The 17122-nt window shown below is 28.0% G+C and overlaps 1 protein-coding gene across 1 annotated transcript; it reads left to right on the top strand.

Annotated features, from left to right (window-relative positions):
- Positions 1-11444: 11444 nt before the first annotated feature.
- On the top strand, positions 11445-15652 carry LOC108469226 (probable galacturonosyltransferase 6). Its single transcript, XM_017770120.2, has 9 exons — positions 11445-12074; positions 12380-12414; positions 12502-12543; positions 12651-12672; positions 12861-12916; positions 13399-13628; positions 13781-14138; positions 14439-14960; positions 15125-15652. The coding sequence occupies exons 1-9, from the start codon at positions 11963-11965 to the stop codon at positions 15398-15400; spliced, it is 1653 nt and encodes a 550-aa protein (XP_017625609.1). The 5' UTR covers positions 11445-11962; the 3' UTR covers positions 15401-15652.
- The last annotated feature ends 1470 nt before the right edge of the window (positions 15653-17122 follow it).

The following is a 17122-nucleotide window of genomic DNA, read 5'->3' on the forward strand; positions in this document are numbered from 1 at the left end:
GATATGTTACAATTAGTTTTGACTTTTGCTACTCGCATCGGTTGATTGGGGTGTTCAAATGGTTAATCGATCGATTAACCAAACTGAACTAGTATTAACTAATTTAATTGAACTTTTTAATCATTTAATCATTAACCGAACTGAATTTTGTCAAAAGAATTAATAGAACCGAAATATTTCAGTTAATTCGGTTGGTTAATTGAATTAACTAAACTTTATATATATATTTTGTTAAAACAAGTATAAAACATATCAAAAATAAATAAATTTATAATGTTCATTTGACCGGATTAACTGAATTAACTGAACTAGTAATAGCCTAATGCATATAATATATAACATTATTTATTAAGTTTGGTTAATTAACCGATTTTGAACCGAATTAACCGTTAAACAAAATTTTAAAAAACTTTTAATTGACCGATTAACCAAACTAGGTCTATTCGGTTGATTAATTCAGTTTTAACCGAAGTTTGAACACCCCTATCGATTGATATGAGTTTGATATTTCAAAATTCAAAAAAATATTTATTATATTTTTGTATTAATCGTTTTCATCATTATATAATCAAATTAAAAATATATTATAATAATTAAATTAATTTATTTGACCTAGTTAATAATTTTACAATTTATTATATTAATATATAAAGATATATATATTCTCAAGTATAAAATTGCAGTTTATTTGCACATGTATTAATATATTTAATTAAGAAAATGAAAATTAAACTATAAATATATATGTGAAAATATATTTAAAAATAATAATATAACTAAAGTAGTATTTTGAAATGCACTTAATTTGGTATGCATCAACACAAAAGAAAAATAGTACTACAAATTAGGGGTGTACAAATTTCAGGTAAATCCGATTTAACCCATCAAACCGAGTTAATGCAGTTAATTAGTTGATTAATAGAATTAATTCAGTCGGGAGTCAGTTAATAATTTTTTAGAAGTTTAGTTAACGGTTAATTCGGTTCAAAATCGGTTAATTAACTGAATTAACCGAAAATGTATATTTTTTATATACATTTTACATATATTAAATTCAGTTAATTTATTTAAATTTTTATATGTTTTATAATTATTTTAACAAAAAAATATAAATTTGGTTTAATTTGGTTAGCTGACCGAATTAACCGAAAAATTTGGTTCGGTTAATTTTTTTGAAAAAGTTCCGGTTTGATTAACGGTTAAAGGTTTAAAAAGTTCAATTAATTCAATTAATGCTAGTTCGGGTCGGTTAACCAATTGAACACCTCATATAGCAAATTCTATCATATCGGATGTAGCGACGTAAAAATTTTGCTTGGCCGCTAATTGAGGCGATTTATTGAAATTTGAAAACTGACTTTCGATTTTATTAAAAAAGGGAGTCGCCACCGATCCTTTTTCCTAGGTGTGATCGGATACCTAATAAATCCTCTTTTTTAAAAGAAAATTTATTTTTTAAACAAAAAGAAGGCCGAGTTTAGGTCTACGTCAAAAGCCAGAGAAAAATAGGGTTCGGGAGTCGGTTACGCACGAGGAAGGTATTAGCACCCTCGCGACGCCCAAAATTGGTATCTCATTAAACATGTGTTGTCTTAATTTTCAAAAATACGAGTTCAATTTAATATTTAATCGTGATCCGATTGAAAAATGAGAATTTTTAGTTTTCGGTTTTTTAGAAGGCGCCTGCTTTTAACACCAAATTACCTAATTTCACCCAACATAGCGATGAAATCGATGACTTATTGAAATTAATAAAAACATGAATAAAAATATTTTCATAAATAAATAAACGGTGCAAACAATGATATAACGAATGAAAAATATTAACATATAATATAAGAGCATTAGGATAAAAATAAAAACAATATTTACAATAAAAGAAAATAATAATAAAAATAATGATATGCTGATAATATAATAAGAAAAGCAAACTGATATGAATGGGTAAGAAACAAAAATAAAAGAGTTAGAAATACATCGAAACAAATAATAAATATGACAATAATATTAAAAACAATAACAATGCATGCGATATTAAACGTAATAATAGTATTAAACACGAAATAAAAACAATGAATATATATAATATAATAATAGTTAGTAAAGTGACGAAACATGATATTAAAAACACTAATAATGTTACCTATATACATACGTATATATATTAAAATATAAACATAATAATAATATTAAAAGTATATACATATTATTAAAATATATACATATTATAATAAAATATATGAATAATATGATATTAAAATATATACATAATATATAAAAAATATAATATTTTAAAAATAATATACATAATATAATATTAATATATATATGTGTAATATAGAGTATAATATATATATATTAAAAGAATATATATATATATGAACGAATATATTAACAAAAACAATAATATTAAAACTATTAATAATACTATAATATATATATATATATAAGTATTAAGTAAAAATAACAATAATGAAATGCTAATAAATAACAAATATAATAATAATAACAGTAATAAAATATAATAGTATAAATAATATTAAAATTAAAATAAAATAATGAGAAAAAGTGAAAAAATGACGAAATTGAATTAAATACGAATATATTAACAAAAACAATAATATTAAAACAATTAATAATACTATATAATATATATATATATATATATAAGTATTAAGTAAAAATAACAATAATGAAATGCTAATAAATAACAAATATAATAATAATAACAATAATAAAATATAATAGTATAAATAATATTAACATTAAAATAAAATAATGAGAAAAAGTGAAAAAAGGACGAAATTGAATTAAAAATGAAAATTTTGAGGCGAATTCGAAATAAAAATAAAAAGAAAGGGCTTATTTGAACCCGCATGAAACATAAGGGGACCAAACGAGAAATTTTCCCATGCCTTTAAAACGCTGCGCAGCATAGAGGACTTAGTTGAAAAGCGCGAAGAATTAGGGGCCCAATTGAAAATAAATTGAAACTTAATTGCAAAATTAGAAAAAAAGAGGAAGGGCCAGTATGGCAATTAGACCATCGAACAAAAACACGCGGATCCTTTGGAGCGATTCTGGTTCGTGTGCGGGTCGGCTTAAAACGACGTCGTTTTAGGTGTTGATGGCCAACCCCAAAACGACGTCGTTTTAGGGGGCTATAAAAGGCCAAAATTTTTCAAAAAAAAAAATCATTTTCAACATTTGAAAGGAAAAAAAAAGGGAGAGGGAGGGAGAGAATTCTCTGGACGAGTCCAGAATCTGGCCATGGGGCCATCGTGAGCCGCCGCGAGCCACCGTCGGTCTGCCGTAGCCGGCCACCATGGATTTTCAAAAAAGATAAAAAAAAATTAGTTTTTTTTCTTTTTAATAATATATATATTTATGTAATATATTCGAAAGAAAGGAAAAAAAAAAAGAAGAAAAGGGAAGAAAAGAACAGAATCGAAAATAGGAAAAAAATAAAAATAAAACCACCTCTTTTAATACTCCGATTTGATCCTTCTGTATGGAATCTCTATGTTTTTTATGTTTGAATCTCTATTTTGAATATTTCGTGTTTGTATTTATCAAAAAATTGCTCCTCTTTTTTACACTGATTTTTGATTTGGCTTTTATAGCCATGTACATGGGTTTTTTTTTATATTAATTCCTATCCTTTTCGTTTGAATTTTTGCAGGTGCAACTTGCTGGAGTTCGGTGGCTGACATGGGCGGTGCTGAGGTGACCTTGGCGGTGGAGCAGGTGGCTAGGGTTTCAGAAACTAGGGTTTCAGCTTTTCTGAAACCCTAGTTTGACTTAATGGGCAATTGGGTTTTTTTATTTAGGTTGGGTTTTAGTTTAGGGGGTAATTGGGCTAATGATTTGGGCTGAGTCTGTTTGGGTTTTAGTTGAGTTTTAAGATTGGGTTGCTGTAAATGGGTTTTGGTTTGTAAAATGTATGGGTTTAAATATAAACAGGCCAAAATTGGCCTACAACATCGGATAAATAGTTCAATCCTTGAACATATCCAAGAAGCGTGTAATGTACCTTAATTTTCAATGGTCTTAACAGTGATTCGAGATCACTAAATTCGACAAATGAGTAGAAAATATTATTAATTTAGTGAGTATAAATTAAATGTGAAGTTAGGAAAAAAAATTTGAAAATAGTGAATAGTGTACTAAAAATAAATATTAAAATAATTAGAATCGAAAACGAGGTATCGAGACCTCGATAATTTTAAATCGAGCCATAAATATTTATAAAAATATTTATGGAGTGTTAATATGTTAGTATTAAAGTTTCGTCAAGAAATTTTAAAGTTCTGATAGTTAATTGAACAAAAACGACTAAATTGTATCAAATGCAAAATTGTGGGAAATGACTAAATAGCTTAATTGATAAAAGAAAGAGGGTTTAAAAGGAAAATAGACCCAATGTCTATTTGGGCTGGACGCCAAGGGCATGAAATCAGCAAGAAAATAAGGAGAATTAAGGGTAAAACTGGAAAATTGTAAAATTTACTTAATAAAGCTAGGACTAAAGTGGAATCATCTAGATTTCTCTTTATTTTTCTGCATTCTCATCAGAAAAATGCCATGGAGGAGTTCTATTAAGCTGGTTTTTCATATTTTTACTCCAAGTAAGTTCAATTCTTGATTATTTCTTGAACTTTTTGTGTTTTTGTGACTTTTACAACTAGGTCCACTTGTTGAATTCATTAGTTTTTGATTCTATGAAAGAAATTGAAAGTTTATATACATATGTACTGGAAGTATATGATGATTTGGCATGAAATTAGAATTTTAAATTATTTATATGTTGATTTTATTGTAAGAATTGAATAGAAAGTGAATGTTTGGGACCTAATTGTAAAAGAGTTTGAAGTTAGAGTTTTATGTGGAAATTATGAATTTAAATAGTTATGAAATAACTTATAATGTTTAAGAAAAGTATTAATTGAGAAAATTATCTTAATTGAGGGGTTAATTGAGCAAGGACTGAATTGTATGAATTGTGAAATTTGGGGCAAAATGGAAATCAAAATTTTGCACTAAAACTATTTTAGACAGCAGCAGTAGTCTAACTTTGAAAAATCACCAAAAATTGTATAAATGGAATTAGAGAATGAATAAAATATGAAATTAAAGCTTATTGAGTCTAGTTTCTTATAAAAGAAATTATGTAAGCAATAAAATTTTAAATCATGAGATACAAAAACTTTTGTGAGACAAGATCAGAATGATTTTGGGTTCCCCTGTTTTTAATTTGGAAAATCATAAAAAATTGAATAAAAATAATTATAGGCTTAAATCTATATTTTTAGAATCCTGAATGAGTCTATTTTCAAAATAAATAAACGAGGACATCATTTGAATCTTGTACGAGAAGATAATTAATTTTTAGTGAAGAAGGGTCGGAACTATCAGACAGCAGAACAGGGGAGACTTCAATGAATAAACTGTATTAATTGGCCCAACCAAAAATTATGAAAATTTTATGGTAAGAAGATATGTGAATGTAGTTTCTGGGAAAATTCATGGATCTTAATTTGGAGTTCTGTAGCTCAAGATAAAAATAATTTAGTGACTATGACACAGATAGACAGCTTGAATATTCACATAAATAGATAGTGAAAATTATAGATAATGTTACCTACAAGTGTGTTGTTTATACTAAGGATGTGGATGGAGAGGAGGAGGAGGAAAATATACAAAAATATATGAATGAATCGTGTATAAATTGATTACATGCCCGATTATAATCGATAAGTGTTGAATTAGAAACGATATAATGTTTTATTTGGAATATTTATTATGAAATTATGATTATCGCTATAATACAAAAATCGAACTTGTGAGTTTATATAACTAAATTTAGTGACCATTTGTTAATATTATTAAATTTCAATATTATTTTATGAATGGTGATTAATATTTATGTATGTTAATTGTTGAAAATAAGTAAATTATGTAAAAAGTTATGAAATTAAACCGAGAATTTCGGAGGAACGGAACGCAGAAATGAGTACAATCTTTCAAAGAAAAAGATGAATTGATGGTAATTACCCAAGTAAACCGAGATTCAGCATTTGTTGTGAATTCTCGTGTTTGCTTTCCGCTTAGCTCTTACGAGCTTCGTTAACTCATATGAGTTTCGATTAACCCTTTTGGGTTTCATTCACTCTAATGAGCTTGATTAGCCTCCAAGCCTTCTTTAGCACTTATATGCTTCAGTTAGCCTCCGGGCTGCCGTTTAGCACTTATATGCTTCAGTTAGCCTCCGGGCTGCCGTTTAGCACTTATGTGCTTCAGCTAGATTTCGGGCTTCAGATCACGATGTACTTAAATCCGTAAGCTGTTCCTTGGATGGATAAGTTGGTAAGTCGTAAATGTAACATGTGGAAAAAGAAATGTAAGTAATGTTATCATTATTATTATTGAGCTTAATTATGTGATTTTTTCATTCAGAGATTGTGTTTGACAAGATATGTTAGTAAATTATGAGTATGTGAATCAAAGTGACAGAATTTAAACACCTAATGAGGTTGACCTGATTCACACGAATTTATCATTTGAATTTGTGATTGACAGGAAGAAACAGTGAATTACATGCTTATCAATGGTTACACATAATTATCTGAAAAACAAGAAAAATGACGGTTATTGATATATGGAAATGTAAGACATTGATATATGAATGTGGAATATGTTTGATAAATGTGTTCATTCTTAACTATGGAATTATGTACTTCATGTGTGCTATTTGCATAAAGATGATATTTCAAATACTTTGGTGAGTAAAGTTTAAATATGAAATAGTATGAAATCGAGACAAGTTGTTATGAAAATATATTTAAATTATCTGTAAGTGTTTTTGTACTCCTCGGTAATGCCTCGTACTCTATTCCGGCGACGGGTACGGGTAGGGAATGTTACAAACTGAGAAACATTACAGCATTGGTTGGCATAAGCATTAAACAATGGGGGTTTTTCCTTAGAAATTTCCCAAGATTCATGTGCGGTGTGCCGCTATAGTGCATGTTGCCAATTACCATGAATCACCAACAGCTTTATTCTATATATATTTCTATGAGTTAATTTAAAGAAAAAAACAAATAGAATTTATTTTCCTAAAAAGAAAATAATAGTTTATTTCACGTGAAATAGGTGTCCAACTATACTCATAGGCGGTTACAACTAGAAGTCACCGTTTATAATTTCATTGGTTTCCTTCCAAATATCAAATATATATATATATATATATATATAAATTTTAATTTAATTTATAATTTAATATATAAATTTTGACTTTGTATAATTGTATACATGAAACTTAAAATGTAGATATACATTTAAATAAATGAATATATAAATTTATTTTTATATAATGTTTGTAAATTGTGAAAGATGAATCAAACAAAAATTGTATATAAAATTGTAAAAATTAAAATTGACGAACACTATTGCACATTGAATTAAAGATCATGTATAGTTTTAATATTTGTTCCTTATATTTATTAATTATTTATAAATATATTAAAAATATGTCAAATTCCACTACTAGTCCTTGTATTATGCTTAAGTTGTGAATTTGGTCCATATACTCTAACTTGATCGATTTTAGTCTTTGAACTTTTTAAATTTTGAAATTTCAATGCAAATTTAAATAGTATCGTTAAATTTATTAGGTTAAATTCTACTATTAGTCTCGTACTATACATAAGTTGTGGATTTAGTTCATCTTCTCAAATTTGATCATTTTAGTCCCTATATATATATTTTGTGAATCTTAAAACTATAGCCATTAAATCTAATAACTAAATTAAGATAATTTTTTTGTGTGAATATTATATGAAAATAGTAACTTAAAATGACCACACGCGTGAAAATATATATATTGCATAGGATTTTGAAAATACCATAATCTAACTTAATGAATTTAACAATTACTATTTTTACCGTGATTAAAATTTCAAATTTTTTAAAAATATAATAACTAAAATAACCAATTTAAAATATACAGATTAAATTTGTAACTTATGCGTAATACAAGGGCTAATAATACAATTTTACTCATAAAATAATAAGTCATATCCTTAAACTAAACAGCTCAATAAATATTTCAATATTGGACAAAGTTTAACAACCCGTATATAAAAGTAACAAACATGGGTACTGTAGCAAACCACCGGAGATGTGCTTAGCTCCGCCACCAACACCTGTCTTTGTGTGTGTGTGTGTGTGTGTGTGTGTGCTGGATGGCCGGGAAGGAGAGAAAGTAAACGAGACGGGGAAAAAAAGGAGAAAACAATAAAACAAAAAATTTTGTGTGTGTGTGTGTTTTTATCTTGATTTAAAAAAAATAAATTATAGAAAACATTTAAATGAATTTTCTACAAAATCTATATTAGAAAAAATTAATTAATTATTTTATTTTTAAATAATATATTTAATTTAATTGTTGTAAATGTTGATTCACAAATTAATTTAAAATTTTCTTTCGGTCAACCCAATTATTAAAAAGTATAAATAATTAATTTTAATTTATTTTAAGATTACATATTTAGAAGGTTTAGAGGTGATCATAGATTGGGTCGGATTTGGTTAGGCATAACAAAATTTTAGTTTTGGCCCGAAAAAGGGTCTAAAATTTACTCAAGCTCGAATTCGGATAAAAAAAAGTTAAAACTCAAGCCCAACCCAACTTGCTCGTATTAAAATTTTTTATATACAAATAAATTTTAAAAATATAATACATTAAATACACTAAAAATATTAAAATAAATATTTTCCAACAAATTGAAAATAAATTTAAAAATTCAATTATTCAATATCCAAACAATAACAATATAATAATACAATAACAATAAAACAGTAAAAAACATTTTTTTTTGCAAATTTTGGATCTAGCTTAAGCCAAAAAACTTATCCTAATTCTAATCTGATTTTTAAACAAGTCTTATTTTTATGCCAAAACCTTTTTTTCAAACCTATATATTTATCTAAACTTTTTATTTTTCATATGAATCTTAGCCCGGCCATGATGAAGTTTAAGAAGGTCGAATTTTATTTTGGATTTATAAATTATAACGATTTACTAGCCATTTTTGCTTATTATATAATGTATTTAAATAGTTAATTTTAGGTTAATTGTAGGTGCCACTAAGAATAATGAGTATTCAAATCCTGTTAAAATATAAATTTATTCGTTTTAAATGTATTTAAAATTTTATCCAACCTTAAATAATTTAATACATTTTAATTTTTCATAATAAATAAAATCTAAAATAATAATTTATTAAAATTCATTTTAAAAAGTTTTATAACTAAATAATTAAAAATTTAAAATTCCCCGGGCGTAGCGGGGACATAATATAATACTAGTATAAAGTATAAACGTCGAAGACATGGAAGCATTGTAGATACGGTGGCTCGAGAAAACGACACCTGTGTATTTCTCTTTTACCTGTGAGTTACAAGGAGAAAGAAAATTACAAAGGAGATAAAAAAGAAAAAGGCTTATTTATGACATGCCCCTAAACTATCTATTAAATTTTAAATTGGTCTTTAAGCTTATGATTTATTTTAGTTTTCTACTGACTTATTTAGATGAGTTGATTGCATGTTAACACACGTGTTGATATAGAAAGTAAAAGACATAAAATACTTTACATGTTTGTACTTTTTTTTCTTTCACTGTAGGTTATGGGAGAAGGAAAAATAAAAATGAGATAAAAAAGAAAAGAGTTTATTTCATTAGAATTAAAATTTAAAATTATTTTTATAGAATTAATATATTTTTAAATCTATTTTAAGGTCCATAGATATTAATCCTAGTGATTATCTCTTTTAATAATGTAGTATCTAAATTTTTCAATTTATTTAAAGTGATTATTTCATGATAACACATATTAATTTATTATTTGTATATGATTCTAAATAGTTATCATAAATTTAACTTTTGTAATTAGTATAAAATAAAATATATTAATATTAATACAATTTAAAAGAAATTTTAAATAATTAATTATTACCAAATAAAATTTAATTTAAAATTAAGTTATATCAATAAATAAAAATCTATTAAAATAATTTAAAAATCCCGGCATAGCGGGACTTAATAATCCTATTTCAAATATTAAATTAAAACATATGCTTTTACAATATAATCTATTAATTAATAATAATAAAGTATTATTTTGATAACCAAAATAATGAGTTAGTACACATATATAATCTTTATGACTGCTCGTTAATTGGCAATTGTAGTTGGCATGAGCCTTGGGAGTTAGGACACACATTTCATGTGCAAGTGACACTTATTAAAAAGTTGAATATATATATTTAATTGAGTTAATATTAAAAAATACAATCGACTATAATTTATTTATTTTACACATATAATACAACGAAGATGAAAATTTTTACACATATAATATCCCTAGTAAAATACTTGTTAGTTTGTTAAGCAAATTATATTTAATTTCAAAAGTTACAAAATAGTCATTAAATTATTAAAATATTTTTATTTTAGTCACCGAATTTTTAGGTTTTTTTTTTTTAAGTTTGGCTAGCGAGCTTTGAACAATGATTCAACAATTGATGCAGTGGAACAATACTCATTAACTAGTAGAATAACATATCTTAGAACCAAGTTGATATAATAATCGTTGTCAGATATCGAAAAAGAAAGCTGTTTCGAAATTAGTTCACAGATTCATGACATTCAAAGTTGTTTCATGAAGAAAACTAAATTGTAGAAGAGGAAGAGAGATTTACCCTTTTGATTGGTGCTAGAGGCGAGAATGGAGAATATCATACAATGACGATTTTAACATCCCAATGACTTAATATGAATTTTTTTTAATAATTTAGTGACCATTTAGTGACTTTTTAAAATTGAATAATCAAAATACAAATTTACTAATTGTTTAATAATTTTGAATTTAATTTACCCTAAATTTACGAAGTATAACCATTATTAGAAGTTGAGTGACAAAATTACAAGAATTCTACTTTTAATAACCAAAATAAAAATACCTTAAAAGTCAGAGTGATTAACTAGGGAGTTTACCCTAAAAATTGGCGTGTACCGTTATTCATTTTTCCTTTCTTTTTTTGTCAATAGATACAGTTTTCTTAGTTAACAACCGATACAATTTATATATATATATTTTAAAAATGTAACAATCTTCTTATAATTATTTGATGTACAGCTATTGAAAATTAAATTTTATAATAGTTCAAAAATAATTTCCCAAATTAATTTGGACAGCTAAGCTACAATTTATTTTCTAAAAGAATTTCAATCTCGTCATAGTGATGGCTAAAATCAACGGCCAATATTAATCATCCACATCATTAACCAATGAGTAAGCCACCACCATGTCCATCTCTCTCCCTCGTCTTTCTCGCGATTCAAATCTCCTTTGTTATAATATGAAATCCGCGAAGTCAAAGCTGTGAGAGTTCAAAACACCTTGCCCCCAGGTCATGCCAGAATATATGTATATATATGTTAATTTGTTAATTAATAATTAGTATGATTCCAGAATTCCAGATCAGAAAAACAATTTGATTCTCTAAATCATAAAATGGAAAAAAATAATTAAAAAGTTGAAAAAAACCAAGAAAATCGGAAAAAAGAAAAGAATAAAAACGATGAGGAAAAGTCTCCTTCCTCATGTTGTTGAACCGTAAACCGAAAACGTGAACGAAGTTCCAAAGGTACGGTTTTCCCCTCTGGAAAAAGCGCCAAAAGCAAAAAATGAAGCCCTGATTTTTTTATTTAAATTTTTTGAACTTCGGTTCCTTGTAACTTAAGCATCGAATCGTTGCCGATTTGAATTTGTGAAATGTGCTCCTTGGAGAACGATTAAGAGAAGGAAAGAGGAAACTCACCAGGCGAAGTGTGTGTGTGTATGTTTTTATAAATTTGCCAATTTTTTTTTTTTTTTGTAAATTTTATCGATTGATGAAGAAGTATCGCCGATGGCTGAGGATTGTGATCCTCTCTTTGCTTTCTTTATCTGTACTGGCTCCAATCGTGGTGGTTTCTTTCAGACTCAAAACCCTCACTTCCATCGGTAATCTTCTTTGAATCTTTTTTTTTTTCATGAAAATTCGAATGCATTTTTATCGTTAAAGAAGTAGTTGATCAAACAAGAAAGCCAAAGAGGATTACTTAGTAGTAATTTTTGTGTCTTAGCTTACAGAAAAATATATGTATAACTTTAAGCTAACATCCATTGTCCAATCGAATCTGCTTTCATTTATAATATAATATTTTTGGCCTTTCATTTATTTGATTTCCTTTTTAATTTAATATAATTTAACTTTTGAGATGTTGACTGATCATGTTTTCTTCGCATTTTTTTTTCTGTGACGACAGGCAAGAAGGATTTCATTGAGGATTTGGCTAGTATTGTATGGATCTCTCTTACTTGAATCTGTTCTATTTTTTCTTTTAACTTTTTGGTAGATTTGTAATTTTTTTTTTTTGGTTTGATACAGAAGCATAGGGCAGATAATTTAAGATTCAATGCAATTGAACAGGTAGCTTTAAGATTTATGGCTTTAGCTCACATATTTGGTATGGGCATTTTATCTTGAAATGATTTTAACAGTTTATGCTTATCAATCTTTGTCGCTTTCTTATTTAGGAAGGTGCTGAAGAATTAAAAGGTCCAGAACTTATTGTTTTCAAAGAGAAGAATTTTAGTTCAGTAGTTAGTCACATTTCTGATAAGAATCATGATCTGTTAGAAACAAATGGCGAGTATTACTTGGGTTGCATGTACTGTTCTTGAATCTTTTAAAACAAATGTGATTCTGAGTTGCTCCATTTCTAAATTGTGAAACTACTCATGAAGGAAAAGAGAAGCATCAAATTCAACAGAGTACGGAAGGGGTGAACTCCACGGAAAAGGTGTGTTTATGTATCTTAAGTATTACAAGCTGCTATTCATTTGAATGTAAGTTTTTAGAGTACGTTGCAGTAACATATAGTTTTAGTCTTGTGAGGGATAGCAGATGATGGTATTGTTGCTATATTATTATTGTGAATCTATATGATAAAGACAGGTTCTGTTTTTCTGGCACCAAATAGTTTTGGTAAAATTATCAGCCTTCAAAATTGCACCAGACCTCCTCCTTGTATCATTTTGTGTCACAAATTCAGTTTGTGCCTTTGCTTGTAATGTAAAAATCATTAAAGCACTCATCTTTAAATCCAAGCAATACCAGAACAAATTCCATTTGTCATTCTTGTGACCAAAAATTTCTTCTGTAATCTTGCCATTAGAACCTGAAGCTTACAAACAGGGCTTTTTTCCCCTGTTGGGGTGGGGTTAACATATAGTTATTGAATTCATCTATAACATATAGTTATCACTTATTTATTGGATGTAGGAGCAACCTAATCAAGACACAGGCGGATCTGATCAGCATTTGCCGTCTCCACCTCGCGGGGCGGATGAGAAGGTAAGGAAGATGAGAGATCAGCTCGTTAGAGCAAAAGCATATTTAAGTTTTCACCCACCAAATACCAACTCTCACTTGATGAAAGAGTTGAGAAATCGAATCAAAGAGATCGAACAAGTAATTGGTGAAGCCAGCAAGGATTCTGAATTACCACGGAGGTAAAAAAAAAAAAAAAAGTAGATAAAACTTACCAATGCATTATATTCAATAATAAACTTGAATTCTTGATTACCATTCACTAACTAAGCTTAGATTTAGGCTTAAATTGCTTCCACTAAATTTTATATCTGAAGAACAGTTGATTTTTCAGTGCTAATCAGAAAATGAGATTAATGGAGTCTGCATTGGGCAAAGCGAATCGTGCATACCCTAGCTGCCCTCAGATGGCTAACAAACTTCGTGCCATGGCTAATAATGCGCAACAACAGATTCGGTCACAGAGAAATCAAGAGTCATATCTTGTTCAACTTGCTGGAAGGACTACCCCTAAAGGCCTTCACTGCCTCTCCATGCAGCTGACGGCTGAATATTTTTTCCTTCAACCAGAGGACAGGCAGTTTCCTAACCAAGAAAAGTTGATTGATCCAGACCTTTATCACTATTCAGTATTCTCTGACAATATTCTGGCTTGTGCTGTTGTTGTTAACTCCACAATTTCCTCTGCAAAGGTAAAACTGTCTTCGCCATTTCCGCCTGTTTTTTTTTTCCCCTTTCTTTTTGGTTTCATCAGTTTTCATCAAGTTTTGATGTCACCTTTGTGTTAGATCATGCAAGAAGGCTTTGGTGTTTTACACTACTAGTAAATGATTTATTTATTATTTGTAATGGATTATAATGATTTGAGTTTCGGTGGCATAAGCTTTCCAAAGTTGCTATGGAGTTCTTTCACCTTTGCCTCACTAAAATAAGCCTATGGTTTACATATTGGTCGTTGTAATATACCCTGATGATCAATATTGGCTATGCAGGAACCAGAGAAAATTGTTTTTCATGTGGTGACTGATTTTCTCAACCTCCCTTCAATTTCAATGTGGTTTTTATTAAACCCTCCAGGCAAAGCTACGATCCATGTTCAGTGCATAGACGATTTTGATTGGTTATCTACCAAGTACATTTCAACATTGGCAGAACAGAAGTCCAGTGATCCTAGATATACTTCCGTCCTCAACCAGCTTCGGTTTTATCTGCCAGACATCTTTCCAGCACTGAATAAGATCGTGCACCTTGATCATGATATCATAGTGAAAAAAGATTTAACTGAAATTTGGAGTGTTGACATGAAGGGAAAAGTAAATGCAGCAGTGGAGACTTGTACAGAAAGCGAACCTTCTTATCGTGCGATGCATATGTTTGTGAACTTTTCAGACCCGTTTTTGGAACAGAGGTTTAATGCCAGTGTTTGCACATGGGCATTCGGCATGAATTTGTTTGATCTCCAAGAATGGAGAAGAAGAAATTTAACCGGGTTATACCGTGATTACTTGCAACTGGTATGAGCTTAATCTTTGATTCTACTGTTGGTTAACAATCATTTTAGTGCCGTGTTTTTCTATTCCGATGAATCTATAAGAATGTTAATTTGAAGCTTTTTGTCAAGATTTATCGCATCCCATATCTTTATCATATGCTTGTTTGCCTCGTCGTTGTGTTACAGGGACTTGAAAGGCCATTATGGAAGGCAGGAAGTTTGCCCATAGGTTGGATTACCTTCTACAACCAGACTGTACCTTTAGAAAAGAGATGGCACATGCTCGGTCTAGGTTCCAACACTGATCTCAGTTCAGATGATATTGAGAACGCCACAGTCTTACACTACGATGGGGTCATGAAACCCTGGTTGGAAATCGGAATCACTAAATACAAAGGCTATTGGACCCAACATTTGCAGTACGACAATCCTTACTTTCAACAGTGCAATATCAATAACTAAATTTGACGATCACAACATACAAAGTGAAGATTTCTTTGATTCATACCAAATTACTAGTTGCATCTCAATTGATCTGATTCTTTAACCATCATTTCATGTAAATGTAAACTTATTTTTTCTCCCATCTTTATTACGGCTGTAATCTTTTAGGGGTTGAGTCAAATTTTATGGTCATAAATTTCATAGAGGGATTGCTGTATTGGAGGTATATACATTTTGTACATAATTCATATCATCACAATAATTCCACTATTTTTTTTTTTGAAAATGATAATTCCACTGAATTTAAACCTAGACGTTCTTGATATGAGTGGGGAAACATATATATGATAGTTTATTTGTGAGATTTATTCTTTTAAATTGTTTTTGTGAATCATATCAATAAATTAATGGTTAAAATATGTTATAAATTAAGTATTTTTATAAATTTAGAATTTAATTGTATTTCTATTTTCCGAATTTAGTCTTTCTATTTTTAGATTTTAAAATTTAGGCTCAATTGTTAAAACTATAATTTTTTTGTTAAACCAGTTAGGCGTGACATTTTGTTTAAAAAAACCTCATTTAATAGCCATGTAATTAAAAATTAACGATGTATTGAATTGAATTTAACAAAATATTTTTAATACTATTAACGGTTGAACCTAAATTTTAAAATCTAAAAAGTACAGAGATTAAATTGCTAGAAATAAAAGTGAAAGGACTATGTTTCAATTTTACGAGGAGTACAAGGATTTATGGTATATATTAACCTAAATTAATATGTTTAAGTAGTGGTTTGTTATCAGCCCACACAAATAGGCTGAGGGCCCAAGAACTAGTATAGTGGCCCAAATAAGGGATAATTAGCAATAAGGCGGCCCAAGGTATATTGCTTTTAGCCATTACTAATTTTTGAAATTAATTATTATATCTTCGTTTTTATTAAATAGTGAATGACATGTATGTTATTATTAATTTTAAAATTAATTATTATATTTTTATTAATATAAAATTTAATTATTTCTTTTATTTTTAACAGGTTAATATCGAACTCTTAAAAGTAAAATTTTACAGATGGCAAAAAAAGAGTAAGGTTTTATTAAAATTTGGCTTAATGATGAATTTGGCCACTAATTTTGATATGTTTTGTTAAAATGATTCTAATTATAATTTTTAGTCTTTTTGACCATCAACTTTTGATTTTTTTAAATTGTATTTTCTAATAGATTTAATGAAAAATTCAAGGTTTCAATCTTTCATACGTTTGTTTATTGAGAAGTTTTTTACTGAGTTAATTTTTTTAGATAATTATGTCTATTTTCTTTAAATTAAGAGTTATTTTTAATTTAATGTATTATTTATTTTATTATTTTCACATGTAATTATCTCATTAGGTTATCTAAGTAATAAATTACATCTCATTAAAAATATTTCACATATAAAATTTCACATCATGCTCGTTAACTTTTTTAAAGGTACATTCATTAAATCTATTAAAAAAGTTAATTAAATTTATTATTAAGTCTTAAAATTTTGGGTGCCAGCCAACACCATGTTCCTCCTCTCTCCCCAAACTCTAAAACTGAATGACAGATATGTCCTTACTAATTTTTAAGTTTAATTATTATTATTATTATTATTATTATTTCTTTGTAAATTTAATTATTATTTTATTTTGGGGTCCGAGGCCAACATTATGTTTACCCTTTACTGTGTTTGTGATGATGAGGCCCCACTCCT

Source organism: Gossypium arboreum, chromosome 8, assembly GCF_025698485.1.
Source record: "Gossypium arboreum isolate Shixiya-1 chromosome 8, ASM2569848v2, whole genome shotgun sequence".
Lineage (NCBI taxonomy): Eukaryota > Viridiplantae > Streptophyta > Magnoliopsida > Malvales > Malvaceae > Gossypium > Gossypium arboreum.

Coding starts and splice junctions, on each gene's coding strand:
- LOC108469226 (XM_017770120.2), top strand. CDS start 11,963: ATGAAGAAGTATCGCCGATGGCTGAGGATTGTGATCCTCTCTTTGCTT. Junction 13,629..13,780: donor GATTCTGAATTACCACGGAG/GTAAAAAAAAAA, acceptor TTGATTTTTCAG/TGCTAATCAGAAAATGAGAT. Junction 14,139..14,438: donor CCACAATTTCCTCTGCAAAG/GTAAAACTGTCT, acceptor TTGGCTATGCAG/GAACCAGAGAAAATTGTTTT.